This window comes from Neolamprologus brichardi, chromosome 7 (genome assembly GCF_056152115.1).
Source record: "Neolamprologus brichardi isolate AB-2024 chromosome 7, ASM5615211v1, whole genome shotgun sequence".
NCBI lineage: Eukaryota > Metazoa > Chordata > Actinopteri > Cichliformes > Cichlidae > Neolamprologus > Neolamprologus brichardi.
Window position 1 is genome coordinate 62,614,119 of NC_142110.1, and position 15,242 is coordinate 62,629,360.

The following is a 15,242-nucleotide window of genomic DNA, read 5'->3' on the forward strand; positions in this document are numbered from 1 at the left end:
ATTGGATGACAGTGGAGAGGAAGAAATCCCTGTTTAGCAGGAAGAAGGCTCCAGGTTAGGTTTGCAAAAGCCATGATTTGGCTTAGAATAAAACTTTTTTTTTTTCCTCAGGTCTTACCTTCGTTTACTCAAACACTAGGAGTCTCCCGCACTTGACACTGACTTCACAGCTGATTGTTTACATTTGTGGTTTTAAACTTTACTCTGTGCAGACCTATCAAAGGGTCTGTTTTGGGTTTCTCTCACAGGGTGAGCCCAACCTGGGCTGGCTAGTCAAGGGAAGAGGGCCCCCTTCTTACTGTGTCTGCTACTGATCACACTGAATGCCATCATTTAAAGAGCTGATGCTTTTTTGAAATGCTAAGATGGTTTGTTCAGGACAAAGATTTTAATAAATCCTAAGACTTTTGTATATATCAGGACAGAATGATTCAATAAATTAGTTCTTGACACCAGATTTCATGCTCTGAAGCTTAATTACAGCCACCGGGGGACGACTCAAGACCATGAGATGGGTTTTTCTTTTGTTGATGTGAAAAGTTCAAAATCGGACAGTCTGTTCTGACGTGACTGTATTGTGCCATGCTGCCCCTCAGCGGGCCAGACCAAGATGATCTACTTATTCACGTGCTGCCTTCTATTCATTAAATTCTTTCAAATATTTGCAGTGAATCCCTCTTGTATACCTTACTCTAAAGCTCTGTTTTATTTTCTCCATGTATGGATGTCGTATAGGAAGATTAGGACTATGTGAATTATGTGATCAAGTCAGGCACACACAACCTTTTCTCTAACCACAGGAAGCCCCATTAGTTCTGTTTGCCAGGGGGAGCCAATCAAAAATGTTGTACAAAAACAGGCTAAAACTTTAAAAAAAAAAAAAGGCTCAACTTTAAGAGAACTTCACTTTGACTTCATTCAATATGTGAAATCTAGATTTTGGCATTTAAACTTCTTGAATATGCGTGAAACCAGTCACTGAATTCCTTCCACTGTTCTGGTAAAACGTACAGCTGTGACACTTGAGGTTTCTATGCTGACCAAATCCACAACTTCCCTTCAGCGATTCAGTCATGCATATGCCATAATTCTTCAGCGCTCTCACCACTGTCCCATACGTAATGGAAAAATAGAAAAGAAGTAACGTCTTTATTTAAATACATAAAACATTTCAATACTTTTGCAGTTTGCTGTGATTGTGTTCGTTGGGGCGTTTCAGGAGTTTTTAAAAGGACATTTAAAATGTTAGCAATTCAGTGAACACTGGAGTCAGAGCTGAGGTAACGAGTCTTCCTCAAATCTGTGCAAAGACAACATCAGCTTTACTCCATTAGTTACTTCATGTTTTAGGATTCCAGAGGAAAGCGGAAAGTCTTGTTTCCCGTCCTGCAGCGAAGCTCCGAGCAGTCCAGCCTCAACACAAATGGTCCGTCTTCGTGGTCGTCTACTAGACTCTACAACATATTAAAAAAATACAACAAATTCAGTTATATCTACTGCAGCTGAGCTAAAGAACCTGTGCTCTAATTGTGTAAAACAGTTTGATAACTCCAAAATGAAGGAAACTGGGTCTTCTGCTCCAGAAAGAGGGTTAACTTTAACTTAAATTCAGTCAGTTAAACTCAGGATTCTGTTAACCAAACCTGCTCGCTGTCAGGTTTTCTTCAACCCGAGTTTCTCTGAGCTCCCCTCTCATCAAGCCTGAAGCAGCTGACTAAAGCGTAACAGCTTTTCATTTGTATGTTGATATTAAAGCACATACCAGAACACCTTATTTCACACATGACCAAGGACACACAGATCTTTGGACACGTATGGATTAATTTTCCAAAACTCTAAAACTCTGTGGCATTACGGCAGCTCAAACAATTACACTACATAACTGAAATTTTCCCTGTTTAAATGAAGCATATTTAAAATACAGGATTACACTACAGTGTATCCCATTTTATCTTATCAATAAGTAACTGTGAATCCTCCTTTTATCCGAGCTTCACTGATAACCTGTGAAAAGCCAGACCGCTGACCAATCCTTGTTTAGCAGATCCTTTACAGTAAAAGACAACGAGCTGACAATAAAGTAACAAAAATGAAGAGAAACTGATTTTGTGTAATTATTGCTTGGCCACTACAGGTTTTCATATCCCTGTCTGGGTATAAAGTGCCATTTCTCACAGACAGGAAATGAAAACTGTATATCAGCACTGATGTGTGACCCACTATTATCATAGTTTTAAGAATAATTCAAAAACATTTCAGTCAGACTGTTTCTTATCTGAGATATACTGAGTTTATTAATCACACCTGGACTCGGCTTGCTATGACAAGCAGTCTGGGCCCTTAAAATCAACTAAAGAACTACAAAAGATCTAACAAATTAGGAGGAACAAAGAAATCATATAAAGATAATACAAACAGATGTCAGTGCTGGGATTTAGGATTTAGGGAAAATCACAAGTTGTCCGAGTACCTGCAGCTCCTGCATGCACTCCTCCATCTGCACTGTCTGGTCTCCCACACACCAGGCCAGACTCACGTGGAAGGATGGATCCTATGAAACACATTAAGGAACATTATAGGCATTATAATGATTTTTTGTTTTTTAATTTGCTGCTTGTTCTCTGATGTGTCATATTAAAGTCTCTGCTTGGTATCTGTGTTTAACGCCACGCCTGCCCTTCGATCAGAATGAAGAGGCCGGTGCAACATAGAAGAACATCGCGCTCACTAATCAGGACCCTGCATTTAATGTGGCATTACTAGTTCTACTTCATTCAAAATCATCACACAATAGCTGGTAAAGATGCAGATTTGTTTGTGTGTGTGTTTAACTGACTTTGTAGAAAGTCTCCAGGCGAAACTCTGTCATCGTCCTGTCAACAGCTCGGATCAGCTCCAACAACTGAGCATGCCCAGTTGACACTTCCATCCCCAGGAATGTCCTGCAGGCAAAACACACACACAGGAACTGGAGCAGCATACTTTTTGGCAGCAGATCTGAACAGTCTGTGCAACAATGACAATATGTGTAAAAAGTATGAGGACAGTTACACATCCAGTTTGATGATATACTAAATGTTATGTTTTCCCCTAGCTGGCTGATCTGGGGTGGGTTTTATTTCCTTGTTGAGGAACGCAGCTGTGAGCTGCAGCAAGAGTGCCGCTAACTAAGTCACATATTTTGACTTTCAGCTGTCCAGGATCGATGTCTGTCCACCTTCAAGTTTAGAAGGAACGCTTCTTTAAACATTTGCTTTTGCAATCTAATCTTTGTTAGTTGCACAGTCAGCTCTTTACTTCTAATGTTCACAGACATCTAAACGTTTATCCTAAAATCTCAAACAAAGCTCAGCATGCATGTTTTATCAGTACACATGTCAGTGAGCTGGTGTGAATGTGCTGAAGCTGTGTAACGGTCCAAATACTTACAGTCTGACTTCTGTTCGGATTAAAAACTCAACTGTACCTCGTTTTCTCTGCATTAGAGTACACGCGCAGTCTCCCTGCCGAGCACACGAACCTGGTGATGAGCAATACAACCAGAATAAGTGTGTCACCAGAGTTATAGATAACTGCATTTTTCTGCTGTTTCCTTTATCTTTTCCTCTTTTTACCATCTGGTCTTGTGATTTTAGATTTTTAAATGTTAAAACTCTTTTGCATCTTATAAAATAATGCCACCTTACTTACCATTACATTAGTGTTGTCACAATATCAGAATTTCTCACTTTGAAAGCTTGACATTTGAAGGGAAAATGCAATAAAACTTCTGATTTTTATTAAAATTAAGTATATTATAGCTGTGCCATGACAACAAGGTTCATTTTATCCTATTAGCACCAACATAACAAACTGTTATTAGACTAAAAATCTGTCAGTCACAAATCATTAACCCATGAGTGGGCTTATTTAATACAGCTGATAATCCTATATTTGACACATAGATTTATAAAATCAACAATTTCTTACTCAATCTGAACCAAAATGAGTGACTGAGTCCATAAACTCAGCAGGGAAGTGTTTACAGAAGTCTGTTTTCCCATACACTTCTATAGGACCTGAGTCTTTTCCCCCCACAGTTATCGCCATCTAGTGGCCTAAAGATTGAATGCAGGTTTTTAGGCGCTCCGCACTGGCTTCACTTCTACACAGAAGTGTGGGCATGTTTATTTTTATTTTTTTTTAACCACCTCTGATTCACACAGAAGCTTCTTGGGGATGAAGCCAACACAGAGATGCCAAAAGCTGCAGTCCCTCCAATGGCCACTTGAGGGTGGCTACAAAAGCAAGCCAACACCCACTGAGTCCTGCGTTAAAATACCCAACTTCAGAGATCAAATCTAGATGTTTACAGCCTGGTACACAAAATGTTTTTGACTCTATAAATTATATTTTCAACTTATTTAGTAAGTCATTCATCTGGGTTTTGTTAAGGTTTAAAGTTAAGAGTTTGCCAAAAACTAAACTGGAGGCTTTAAGAAAAAAACAGAGCTGGACTCTACATTAAAAAAAATATAGCTCTCTTTTTGACATCACTGAAGTAAATAATTAATCCATATCATTATAATAACAAAACAAAACAAAACATAAAACAACCTTTTGCACCCTGTAAGACTTGACTTGAGGCTCTGTGTGAACGGCTGGATCCAGTGGTGTCTGAGCACCACTGTCTGGGACAGGCTGAGGTGGAACTCATCCTGCACAGTCAAAACCACACCCCGGGCACATGCTGCCGAGAGAATCCCATCCAACAGCTCCCCAAACTCCTCTTCAGGATGATCTGAGGAGACAGAGAGCAAAGCAGGCACAAGGTGAGAAATCAAGACGTGATCTTCGTTGACCGGTCGCTTGCTGTACACAGTGACTGCCTTACATGGGAAATAAACGTAGCTAGCCCAGTTTCCTCTTTCATGCTTGAAGGAGCGGATGCGTCCACCATGAAGAGAGCTGTCTTCAGTCTGTGAGTCCACCTCATCTGGAAACATGGCCAACACACAGCCAGGGAGAGGCAGTCTGCAGAAAGCACAGCCAGGATGGAGTAATTCTTTTTACTCAACACGCTTTAATATAATTTATATTTTCCTCAGCTGCGATGTAAAGAATTCTGGGCGTCCTGGGAAACGCAGGATTTCTCACTCAACGGTCACTTTTGTTATTGCTTGATTGAACAATTATTTGCTCCATTTTAAGTTATTCTATCTGAAATTTTTTCTATCAGCCTTGTAAAGATGGAGTTATGTTTTCTCACCTTTCGTTTTGTTTGCGTGAAAAATCCAAAGATAGACACCTGAAAATCTTGCTTGACAAAGAAAAGCATCAAATCCTCACAAGTAAAAAGTGGGAAAATAGCAGTTACGTAATTATTTTAAAAATGTTCATAGTATTCAATTATGAAATCTTTTTGGTTTTTGTTCACTGTTTATGATTTCTATAGGTATTACTGACCTTCACAGTTTATGTAGTTAGTCAGTTTGGTGCCAATGACCTCAGTTTTTATGACTATTCAATTTGAGAAAGTTGCAGGAAAACCAGGTTATGATCACATGGGGCAAACAAAGAGGCAGGTGGATAGGACAGGTTTGAAATAACATTTATTTATTTATTATTTCGTTTACTTCACATTTTATAGATTGCCCGTTGCCTATACTGTTTTATTCTGTTATATATTTATTTATAGTTTGGGCAGGTTTGGTCTTCCGTAGCTTAGCTATATCACCAACGCTAACACCCGAGAGAGGGTTACACAGCCATGAGACACACCTTGATTTGGGGCTCTCTTCTTCAGTTTTGGGTTTCTTCCTCTTTGGCAAACCATCATCTTCCTCTTGGCACTTTCGGCAGGTAGTTTCACTCTGATTTTTCGCTCCTTCAGCTTCACCGCCAGCCTCACCGTCCTCCTCCGAGCTGCTGCTGCTGTAGCCAACCAACATTTTAAACTACCTGATATTCCGCCACATTATTTAAAATAAGAGATCAACTCACGGGAGCTCATATAACCTTTTAAACCATGCACATAAGAAAGGTGCATGCCTTCCAGCGCCTTCTGCGCTTCACTTCCGATATAAACAACCTGTTGTAACCATAAATTAGGCTCCGGTGTAACATAACGCCTGCTGTAAATCAGTTCCCCTTTCGATGGTTTGTGGATTAAAGAAAATGTGTATATACTGTATCAGCTGTGTATCTTATGTGTATTATATGTGTATTAATGCAGTGTGAGCTATTCGGAAGAAAATATACCAAGTTTAAAAGAGCCATTTAGAAAATATATTTGTTTATTTTTTTTCTATTCTTTAAAGTATAGATACGGAACAGGGTTTTTTTTTTTTTTTTTTTTTTCGCTAAATCTTACATTAAAGCCTTCACACACTGGGCTCTATACTTGTGTGTGTGTGCGTGCGAGCATGCCAATTAACTCTTGCTTTATTCATGTTCCCGTGCGCGCGGGCAGAGGCTCAGTAGCTAGTCGATACCAGGCTAGCAACTTCTAACAAAATGCCACATCTTTCCGTGAGCCGCGAGGATGCCCTAGGAGTCAGACGCACGTTTACGTGAAATGATGCTGTTTGCGGGGCTGATGGTGAAATCGCGGGAGAATTTCCGCGTGTTTTAATGAGCCGCAAATCACATTTTTTTCGCCCCCCGAAGCCACAGCGCTTGAACAAGAGAGCATCCGAGCACCTTTTTGCGGATGTGAGGAAGGGACCCAGCGCTTTTTATGGGGAACAGCTAGCCTACGATCATACAGAGAATACTCAGCAGGCTTGACTGGACACTCCGGGTATGTAAACCTGGCATTTTCCCATCGTTGTTTACATGAAGGGCTCGTATAACTAGCGTGTCGCTGTTGCTGCTACCTGGCTCCTATTTTGCTGTGGTTAGCCTGCTAATCTCCATCGTAAGCTCCTGTGGATGCGTTAGCAAGTGGCTAGGCTAGGTAGCTAAGCTAACCTGGTTACAGTGATCTTCGCCTGGAGACGAGAAACATTATGATGCGCAGACGCTGCTTTCCACTTTTTACCGTGAGTCGTTGGGCATTTAGTTTCGTACATAGAGAGGGGAGGGGACTTCACCGCCACTATTATACCATTTAAATAAAAGCCGGCTCTAATCTTTGCGATCTAAGACTGTATGTTAATGAGTTCACTTGCTGCTGCTTTCATAGACCTTGCATATCTTCAAACACCCTCACTGTTTACAGCCTAATTGCGCTGGCCTCACCTTGACCAGTTTCATTGATCTCGTTGTCATTTCCATGAATATATGCTTTTTGAAGAATGAATGTGAGTGAAGGTCTAATGATGACTGCAATGAGAGAAAGTGCCCACATGTGTAGTTACCCGCACAGTCTGTCATTCACCTGTTTTAAACCTAACATTAAAAGCTTTGCTTCGCTAAAATCTACAGTGATCGCTGGACCTAGTGCAAGAAGCTCACACAAGCAAATGAGCAGTTTTTACTGAGCAGATATTGCCCCATCACAGATGGACTCATAAAGCTCATCCCGTTTTCTGCTCGAACATCTACAGTTTGCCAAAGGATTTCACGATCCAAAGTTTGGACATATCTAATGATTGCTGTAAATGTTTAGCTTCATATAGCAAACGATTTAAGATTTTCACACTTTGAAATCTGAGGCAATGTTTGAACACAAATAGCTAAAAACTATTGAAGATAAAAGCCTGATATTTTTCCAGCCTTTCTTACCATAAAAGAGAATCAGGAACTGTAATTTGGGACAGTGGCATAAAAAATGTCTCGCTTGTTAAATATGAAAACCAATTCAAGCAGACCTGTAAAGTCTCATATATGAGCCCTTCTCCTCCTCCTCCTCCCTTTCATTTGCCTCGATCTCACCCTCCTCTGTCACAACAACCCTCTGCATGTTTTCCTTCACTAAATCCATGAAGCTCCCTTGAGGTCTTCCTTTTCTCCTGCCTGCAGCTCATCATCAATGCCCGGTTTATCCTCTATCCCTCCTCTGCATATGTCCATACCATCTCAGCCTTGCACCTCTAACTTCTCTCTCCAAACCCTATCTGCCCCTCTGATGTACTCATTTCTGGTGTAGGTCTGGCTTTAAATTTTTGGTTAAACATATAAAGACATATATTCAGTCTGGGTGTAGGGCTGGAATCGTTAGCTTAAAAACATTATTATCATTACTGAATGCCAGTTGCAGTGTTTGTTATAACCCACTTTAATTCTGTTTTTATACAGATACCACCTGAAGGCAAAGAATAAAGTGAAAGTAGTTGATTTACCTTTACTTCTTCACACACCTGGTCATCTTTTCCCCTTGGCACCTGGCTGTTTTCTCACCTGCATCTTCACCAAGCAGCCTTGGCATTCCAGCCTTTGCCAGCTGCAGACATGGAGTGAGTTTATGTTTCATTTCTCCTTCACACACACAGAAGCTTTTAGCTTGTACTTTGAAATACCTGTTGCTCTCCCTCTCTTCCTGCAGTTGGGCCACACCAGCTGCCAAGCTCAATCCTTACACTCGAGCCCGCATGACAGAAGCCTGGCAGCAGCATGCAGTTGCACCACCTCAGGTTGTCCACACCATCCCTCCAGGTGCTGAGAACGCATTGGGCTGTGCTGTGTATGGTATCGTACTGCAGCCAGACACTACGTCGCTACAGCAGCATGGACAGCAGAGCCAGCATGGACAGCAACACAGTGGGAGTCAGCAGCATGTCGGTGGGCAGCACAGTCAGCAGCAGCAGCAGCACCCTGCCCAGGCTCAGCAGACGTCTCTTCAGGTTGGGACAGAGGGAGGACACAAGTGTGGGGCTTGTGGACATGATATCTCCCACCTGGCAAACCCACATGAACATCAGTGCATGGTGACTCAGGACAGGTCATTCCAGTGCACTCAGTGCATGAAGATTTTCCACCAGGCAACAGACTTGCTGGAGCACCAGTGTGTTCAGGTGGAGCAGAAGCCGTTTGTGTGCGGGGTGTGTAAGATGGGCTTCTCCCTGCTCACTTCTCTCGCCCAGCACCACACGTCGCACAACAGCACCAACCCAATGAAATGTTCGATATGCGAGAAGACCTACCGGCCCGGCTCTTCTGGCAGCGCTACACCCAACTCCTCGAGCAGCTCCCAGCAGCCCAGCAGCGATGGGGCTTCAGCCAGCAGCAGCTCGTCCATCCTGCCGTTCCCCTCGGCCCGAGACCGGCCCTACAAATGTTCCGTGTGCCAGAAAGGCTTCAAACACCTCTCAGAACTGACGCGGCACGAGAGGGTTCACACAGGGGAAAAGCCCTTCAAATGTGACACGTGCGACAAAGCCTTCAGCCAGTCGTCACACCTGCAGCACCACCAGCGAACACACAGCAACGAACGTCCATTCAAGTGTGCTGTCTGTGAAAAGAGCTTCAAGCACCGCTCGCACTTGGTGCGCCACATGTACGTGCACTCGGGTGAGCACTTGTTCAAATGCAACTTATGTGAACTGCACTTCAAAGAGTCTTCAGAGCTCCTTCACCACCCTTGCCACCCGCAGGGTTCCCGGCCGTTTCGCTGTGCCACCTGCGGTAAGGGTTTCAAGCGGCCATCTGACCTTCGCCAGCACGAGCGCACACACTCAGAGGAGCGTCCGTTCCACTGTGACGAGTGTCAGATGAGTTTCAAGCAGCAGTATGCACTGGTGCGCCACAGCCGCACTCATAAAGACCCCACAGACCGCCCATTCAAATGCAATCTGTGCGACAAGGGCTTCATGCAGCCCTCTCACCTCCTCTACCACCAGCACGTCCACGGCATGGACAACTTGTTCAAGTGTGCGTCATGCCAGAAGGAGTTCAGCCAGTCAGGAGAGCTGCTCAGGCACAAGTGCGGGGAGTCGTCCAACAACTCGCCTGACAAGCCATACAAGTGTGACGTTTGCGGCAAAGGCTACAAGAAGAGTTCCACGTTACAGCGTCATCAAAACTCGCACTGCCAGGAGAAGCCCCTCAAGTGCTCGCTCTGCGACCGCCGCTTCCTGTCCTCTTCAGAGTTTGTGCAGCATCGCTGCGACCCATCGCGGGAAAAGCCACTGAAGTGCCCTGACTGTGAGAAACGTTTCAAGTACTCGTCGGACCTGAACCGACACCGGCGCGTGCATACGGGCGAAAAACCGTACAAGTGCGGTCATTGCAATAAGGGCTTCAAACAACGCGAGCACTTGACCAAACACCAGAGCACGCACTCCAGAGAGGGTCAGTTCAAGTGTGTTTGGTGCGGAGAGCGTTTCAGTGACTTGGGCTCCTTGCAGGACCACACGGTGCAGCACACAGCTGATGGAGGGGGTTACCCTGTGCCCCAGTGCATATAAACCCTTGACTTCTTAGTTTGAACTTTTGTCTGTCCCTTCCGGGCTATTTATTCAGCCTAACGTTAACCACACTTTCAGGAGAGTCCTGAATTGTCGTATTCATTCCAACAGTGCTACATCAGGGTTTTGTCGCTCTGCTAACCCGCCCAGTTAATGTTACTCCAAGTCTTGTCATTCCATAAAAACGGAACATTTTTTTTGTCTCTTCTTAAATCTGGTCCTTGTTTTTATAAACCCAACCCTTACCACAACCACGTAACTCCCAGGAACAAGTGCCATATCGCAGGTTGATCTAGCAGATCCACCCTAATTTCCTCCCCTCAGAAATGAGCAGAATCAGAATAAGAAGCATCCCTGTTACGTCGGTAGAAAGTAACACAGGATTTGTTGTTTTTAAAACAGTTTGGTAGGATGTTTAAAAGAGTATCGAGTAAATCATTCAGGCTGAGTCGCAACCTTTAGTATCCACTAAAGTGGAGTCCTCTTGTTTTTCTTCTTCTTCTCCCCTCTTGCTACTATAGCCCTTTTCAAACATGGGATGCAAAGCATTCCATTAAGGTGATAGCAGATTGTCATTCAGGCATAGGTCATATTTACGTTATTGGCGCCCGTGGTCTCATTCAGACACGCATCAGACCTACTGTGGTACTCGTGCAAAATCTTTTCATACCTCGAGAAAAAAAGCTTGAGTGTCATCAGTATTGACTCCAGACTTTAGATTCTTTCCTCTGTGTGCGCTGCAGCAGAGAGATGTTTCTTCTGAAATTGGAAAAGCAGAAGAGCATCACAGAGGAATTATTTAACTAGAATTCTAGAAACTAGAATTCGACTTAAAGAGATCAAATGTTTTGTACACAAAGAACTGAGGAATTCAGGAAGTCGTGTGTGTAATCTCAGTTAACGTGTCCACTTGTCCTGTATCGAAACTGATACTTAAGAGTTTACGAGGTCTGATCTTGTGGGATTGCCATTGCGACTTTTACATAAAAGTGACCCGAGTGCTCATTTACGTGAAGTTTACTCATTTCGATGGTGTCGGTTTAATGGAAAAAACTGCATGTCTGCAATGGGTTTGTGATGACTGCTCTTGGCCTCCCTTCAGTTTCTCCCCCTTTCATTATTCCCTACATCTTTCCTCTGCTTCCTGCTCTTCCTGACTCAGCCTGTCACTGTTTAGTATCAGAAAGTGTGACTTTCCATACCGCCCTCCAAGACATGCATGCACTCACTTTAATATCTTTGGGTAAAGAGTGGTCTGAAATGCTTTGGGTATCCTTAACCTCCATTTTTATTTTTACTCTTCTTATTAAAGAAGTGGCCAGTGAACGCCTCATTTTACACCAATTAGCAATAACATAGCAGCCAAAGGTGTTGACCCAGTGTGTTGGAACAAATTCAATCCACAGAGGCACCACACGCCCCCAAATATCTGCTGCCAATGTCAGAGCTTTTTTTGGCACCACGAGAGGCTCTAATGCAATATTAGGCTGGCAGTTTTAATGTTATGGCTGATCGGTGTATGTGAAGTGAAACGGCATTGGGGATTTGGGAATGCGTTGTCCTACGGTTAAATAATTCTATGTGTGAACAGTATAAAGCTACACCCTGTGGTGTGTAGACTAATCAGCCAGCCCAAATTTAAGTCTGCAAAAGCTTCAGCTGTTCTAATCCTTCAATACAGAAAAATATATTTCACACTAATGTACTATTCCTGCAGAGGTCAGTGCTGTCGTGCATTTAAGTGTCAAAGTCTCTCATCCTCATCCTGTATATAACTCTGGATGTGTGGGTGTGCTTAGCCAGATGAGTCGGAAATGTCTTTCTTATGAAAATAGGTATTGAAGAGCTGTTTTTGTATTCTTGCTACTTTTTACCACGTGAAATGTTATGAAAAATGCTTTTTTCTTTTCTTTTTTTTTTGTATTTCGTTTTCATTTTGTAGTCCATGTAGTGACTGTGCCAGTGCGTCGCGAGGAGTCTCAAAGAGAAACCCGCACACGAGTCTGAATGCGTGAATGTAAACGGTGTTCTGTCAAACAGGGAAATTCAGACTGAAGTGAATTGTAGTAGAATTGTTTCAACCAACCTGCCTTTTTCTATTTCTTTGTTATTACTGTTGTTATTACTAACTGTACTGGTCTTTGTGAGAGCTGTTTCTGCAGGACCGTCCTGCAGCATGTGTTGAATAATTTCCACGGTTTGAAAGACCTGTTAAATCTGTTTGTCCTGCTACGTACGACGTCGTGTCTGTCAGGGTGGGTTTATTACCAGAGAGATTGGCTCCTTCCTCTCCTCTGAAAGCTAAGAGATTGTAGTTGTGCTAAAGGGTCCTGGAACACCAGATAGTTTACATGTTGGCTGTGAACGCCGTGAATGCTCGATTCATGGTTTGAGTGCAGTATTGGAAAGAACCGAGTACACACTGAGGAGACAGAAGTAACTTTATTTTTTTAAATTCTAGCTTGCAGTTCTTTTCTTTTTGTTTTCGCCTTAAAAGTGGGGCCGCGGTGCCTCTCTGCCTCATCTACTCCTTTCTGTTTCTATCCACCATCATTATTATTATCATTATTATTATTATCATTATTATTATTATCATTAATTATTTTTTTACTTTTATGAATCTGGTATTGAACGATGTTCAGAACAAGGTCGATTTGAGGTTTAAAAAACAAAAGTACTGTAAGTTGTTTGTTTGTTTTTTTTAATTAATGTTATTTGAATTGATATGAATATCTGTATTCCTGGAGGGAGAGACCAGGGCCTTGGGGTAGGTGAGCCACAGCTTTGGAAATGCAGAATTACTATGACACACACACACATCAGGAATCACTGGGGCTGGGTTCATATTTTGCCAAGAAACGCAAGTGCGCAAGGACTAGTTGATCGGTGCTGACACATCATTAGATGTGTATAATAGAAAATAGTCGCTCAAGTTGCAGAATAAGGACCTCACTTATGTGTATTAATAATAATAATAACAACAACGTACAAATGTATGTTAAAAGCCAAAGATTAACCTGATGCCAGCCAGGCAGCACTGTTACAGTGATTAGTACTCCTGACCTTGGCTGCCTGGATGCATTATTTTATTTCTTTTTTGTTCATTTTTTATGTCGTAGAGTACTGTTTGGGTCGGACCAAAAGTTACAGTGAGGAAATCTTCAAAATCAAGGGGGGTGGGTGGGTTTTTAAAAAATTGTCGTATCTGATGAGCAAACAGAGGAAAACATTTTGTACAAGCACAAATGATTACCCCCTACCCTCCTGCAGTGAAAGGCCAGTAAAGGCACCAGTTAACCCACCCGTTGTTTTCTGTTTCCTTTTCAGTTCCAATAAATAACCCCGTCAGACCCTGGTGTCTTGCTCTCTGCATGCTTGCCGTGTTAGTTCCTGTGTTTCTGTCTTTGGGAACCGGTGTCACCAAGCCCTTCCTCCACACAGCGCCATTCCCTCCGATATCATTTCTTTTTTTTTTTTTTGTCCAACCCCTCCCTCCCAAATTGTACTGTAGTTCATGTGAATGATGTTGAAAACAAACCTTTGAAAAGAAAAAAACTTTGTGGCGACATACAGTACGTGTACATTCATGCTAAGATTATCTGTATGTATGTAGCATTCAATTACAAACGGCACTAACAAATAAAACTTTTTTTCCATTTATAAATCTATAAGATTAATGAAGTTATTTGGTAAATGGCCTGTATTTGTATAGTGCTTTACTTAGTCCCTAAGGACCCCAAAGCGTTTTACACTACATTCAGTCATTCACACATTCACACACACATTCCACACACTGGTGATGGCAAGCTACATTGTAGCCACAGCCCAAAGCCCATCAGTATTTTGGAACTAAAGCCTTCCTGGAATTCGCACGTTCACCTCGTTAGATACCGAGAAGCCCTTCAACCGTGTCAAAACCTGTATACGTCCATCTGAAAACAGTTTTTCTTAGTTAAAATAAAAATCTGAAATCCAGTATGTCAGATTATTAGACCATTTCATTTAATTACCATTCAGACATTACAAATGTTATACAATTCTCAGTTTAGTTCAGCACATGCAGCTTCAATCATGGGGAAAACTGCTGACTCGACAGCTGTCCAGATGACGATCATCGATTTATGGTAGGAGACACTCCTGAACCAGAGATGTCAGAGGCGTCTTACCTGGGCCAGGGAGAACAACATCTGGATGTGGACCTCCTCTCAGATGAAGGAACAGAGCGGTAGTGAAGGCCCATGTGAATGTCCTGCACTGTGTGATAATTTGTGGTGTTGTTGGTGGTTGGTCAACTCCAAAGTCAATAGAGTGTCAACCAGGACTTTTTAGAGAAATTCAGTAAAATCTTCTTAAGAGTTTTATGGAGACAGCAATTTCCTTTCAGCTTCTACTCATAATGCCAAAACTCCTACCAAATAGTTTGGTGACCATGTTATTACTGTGATTGATTGACCAGCCAGTTCACAATCACCTGAACTCCACAGAAACTCTGTGAAGTATTGTCCAGAGGAAAATGAGAAACACCCAACCCAAAAATCAAAGTAACCTGTAACACCTCAGCAGAGATTGCCTCCATGCCACACTGCACTGATGCAATAATTCATGGTAAAGGAACCCCAACCAAGTACTAAGTGACCACACTTTAGAATTGGAACATTTCTCTATCAGGAATCCTTTTTTGATTAATACTGAATTCCTGATTGTCAATCAATAATAATTAAAACTAAAACAAAAGAAGCCTTGATATGTCTCATGAATATTGAATTCATCCATGAAAATATATGAAATTTACCAGACTTTTTCGGCTTCAGATGTAAAATACTATTTAATATTACGTTTGAAATTCAATCATGTTCTAATATTTTTCTTTCTTACATGAACGAAACACATTAGAAAGCATAGCAGGGTTGTTGT

At 42.3% G+C, this 15,242-nt stretch overlaps 2 protein-coding genes across 3 annotated transcripts; one reads left to right on the top strand and one right to left on the bottom strand.

Moving 5' to 3' along the window:
* Positions 1-1,134: 1,134 nt before the first annotated feature.
* Positions 1,135-6,093, bottom strand: usb1 (U6 snRNA biogenesis 1). Its single transcript, XM_087844066.1, has 7 exons — positions 5,761-6,093; positions 4,874-5,013; positions 4,597-4,780; positions 3,467-3,520; positions 2,837-2,942; positions 2,471-2,551; positions 1,135-1,454 (listed from the first exon to the last, which is right to left on the bottom strand). The coding sequence occupies exons 1-7, from the start codon at positions 5,928-5,930 to the stop codon at positions 1,347-1,349; spliced, it is 843 nt and encodes a 280-aa protein (XP_087700192.1). The 5' UTR covers positions 5,931-6,093; the 3' UTR covers positions 1,135-1,346.
* Positions 6,094-6,440: 347 nt separating this feature from the next.
* Positions 6,441-13,962, top strand: znf319b (zinc finger protein 319b). Of its 2 annotated transcripts, none has more exons than XM_006797428.3 (3): positions 6,441-6,781; positions 8,221-8,378; positions 8,468-13,962. In XM_006797428.3, the coding sequence occupies exons 2-3, from the start codon at positions 8,374-8,376 to the stop codon at positions 10,326-10,328; spliced, it is 1,866 nt and encodes a 621-aa protein (XP_006797491.1). In that variant the 5' UTR covers positions 6,441-6,781; positions 8,221-8,373; the 3' UTR covers positions 10,329-13,962. The 2 variants fall into 2 exon arrangements, with proteins under 2 accessions (XP_006797491.1, XP_087700190.1); XM_087844064.1 differs by lacking the exon at positions 6,441-6,781 and adding an exon at positions 6,862-7,022.
* Positions 13,963-15,242: the final 1,280 nt, after the last annotated feature.

Bases quoted from the DNA above. Each gene is read 5' to 3' on its own strand.
- usb1 (XM_087844066.1), bottom strand. From the start codon at position 5,930: ATGTTGGTTGGCTACAGCAGCAGCAGCTCGGAGGAGGACGGTGAGGCT. The intron at 3,521-4,596 runs GTTGTTTTATGT...GCTCATCACCAG, and splicing joins AGTCTTACAGGGTGCAAAAG to GTTCGTGTGCTCGGCAGGGA. The intron at 2,943-3,466 runs GTACAGTTGAGT...TTTTGCCTGCAG, and splicing joins TCTAATGCAGAGAAAACGAG to GACATTCCTGGGGATGGAAG.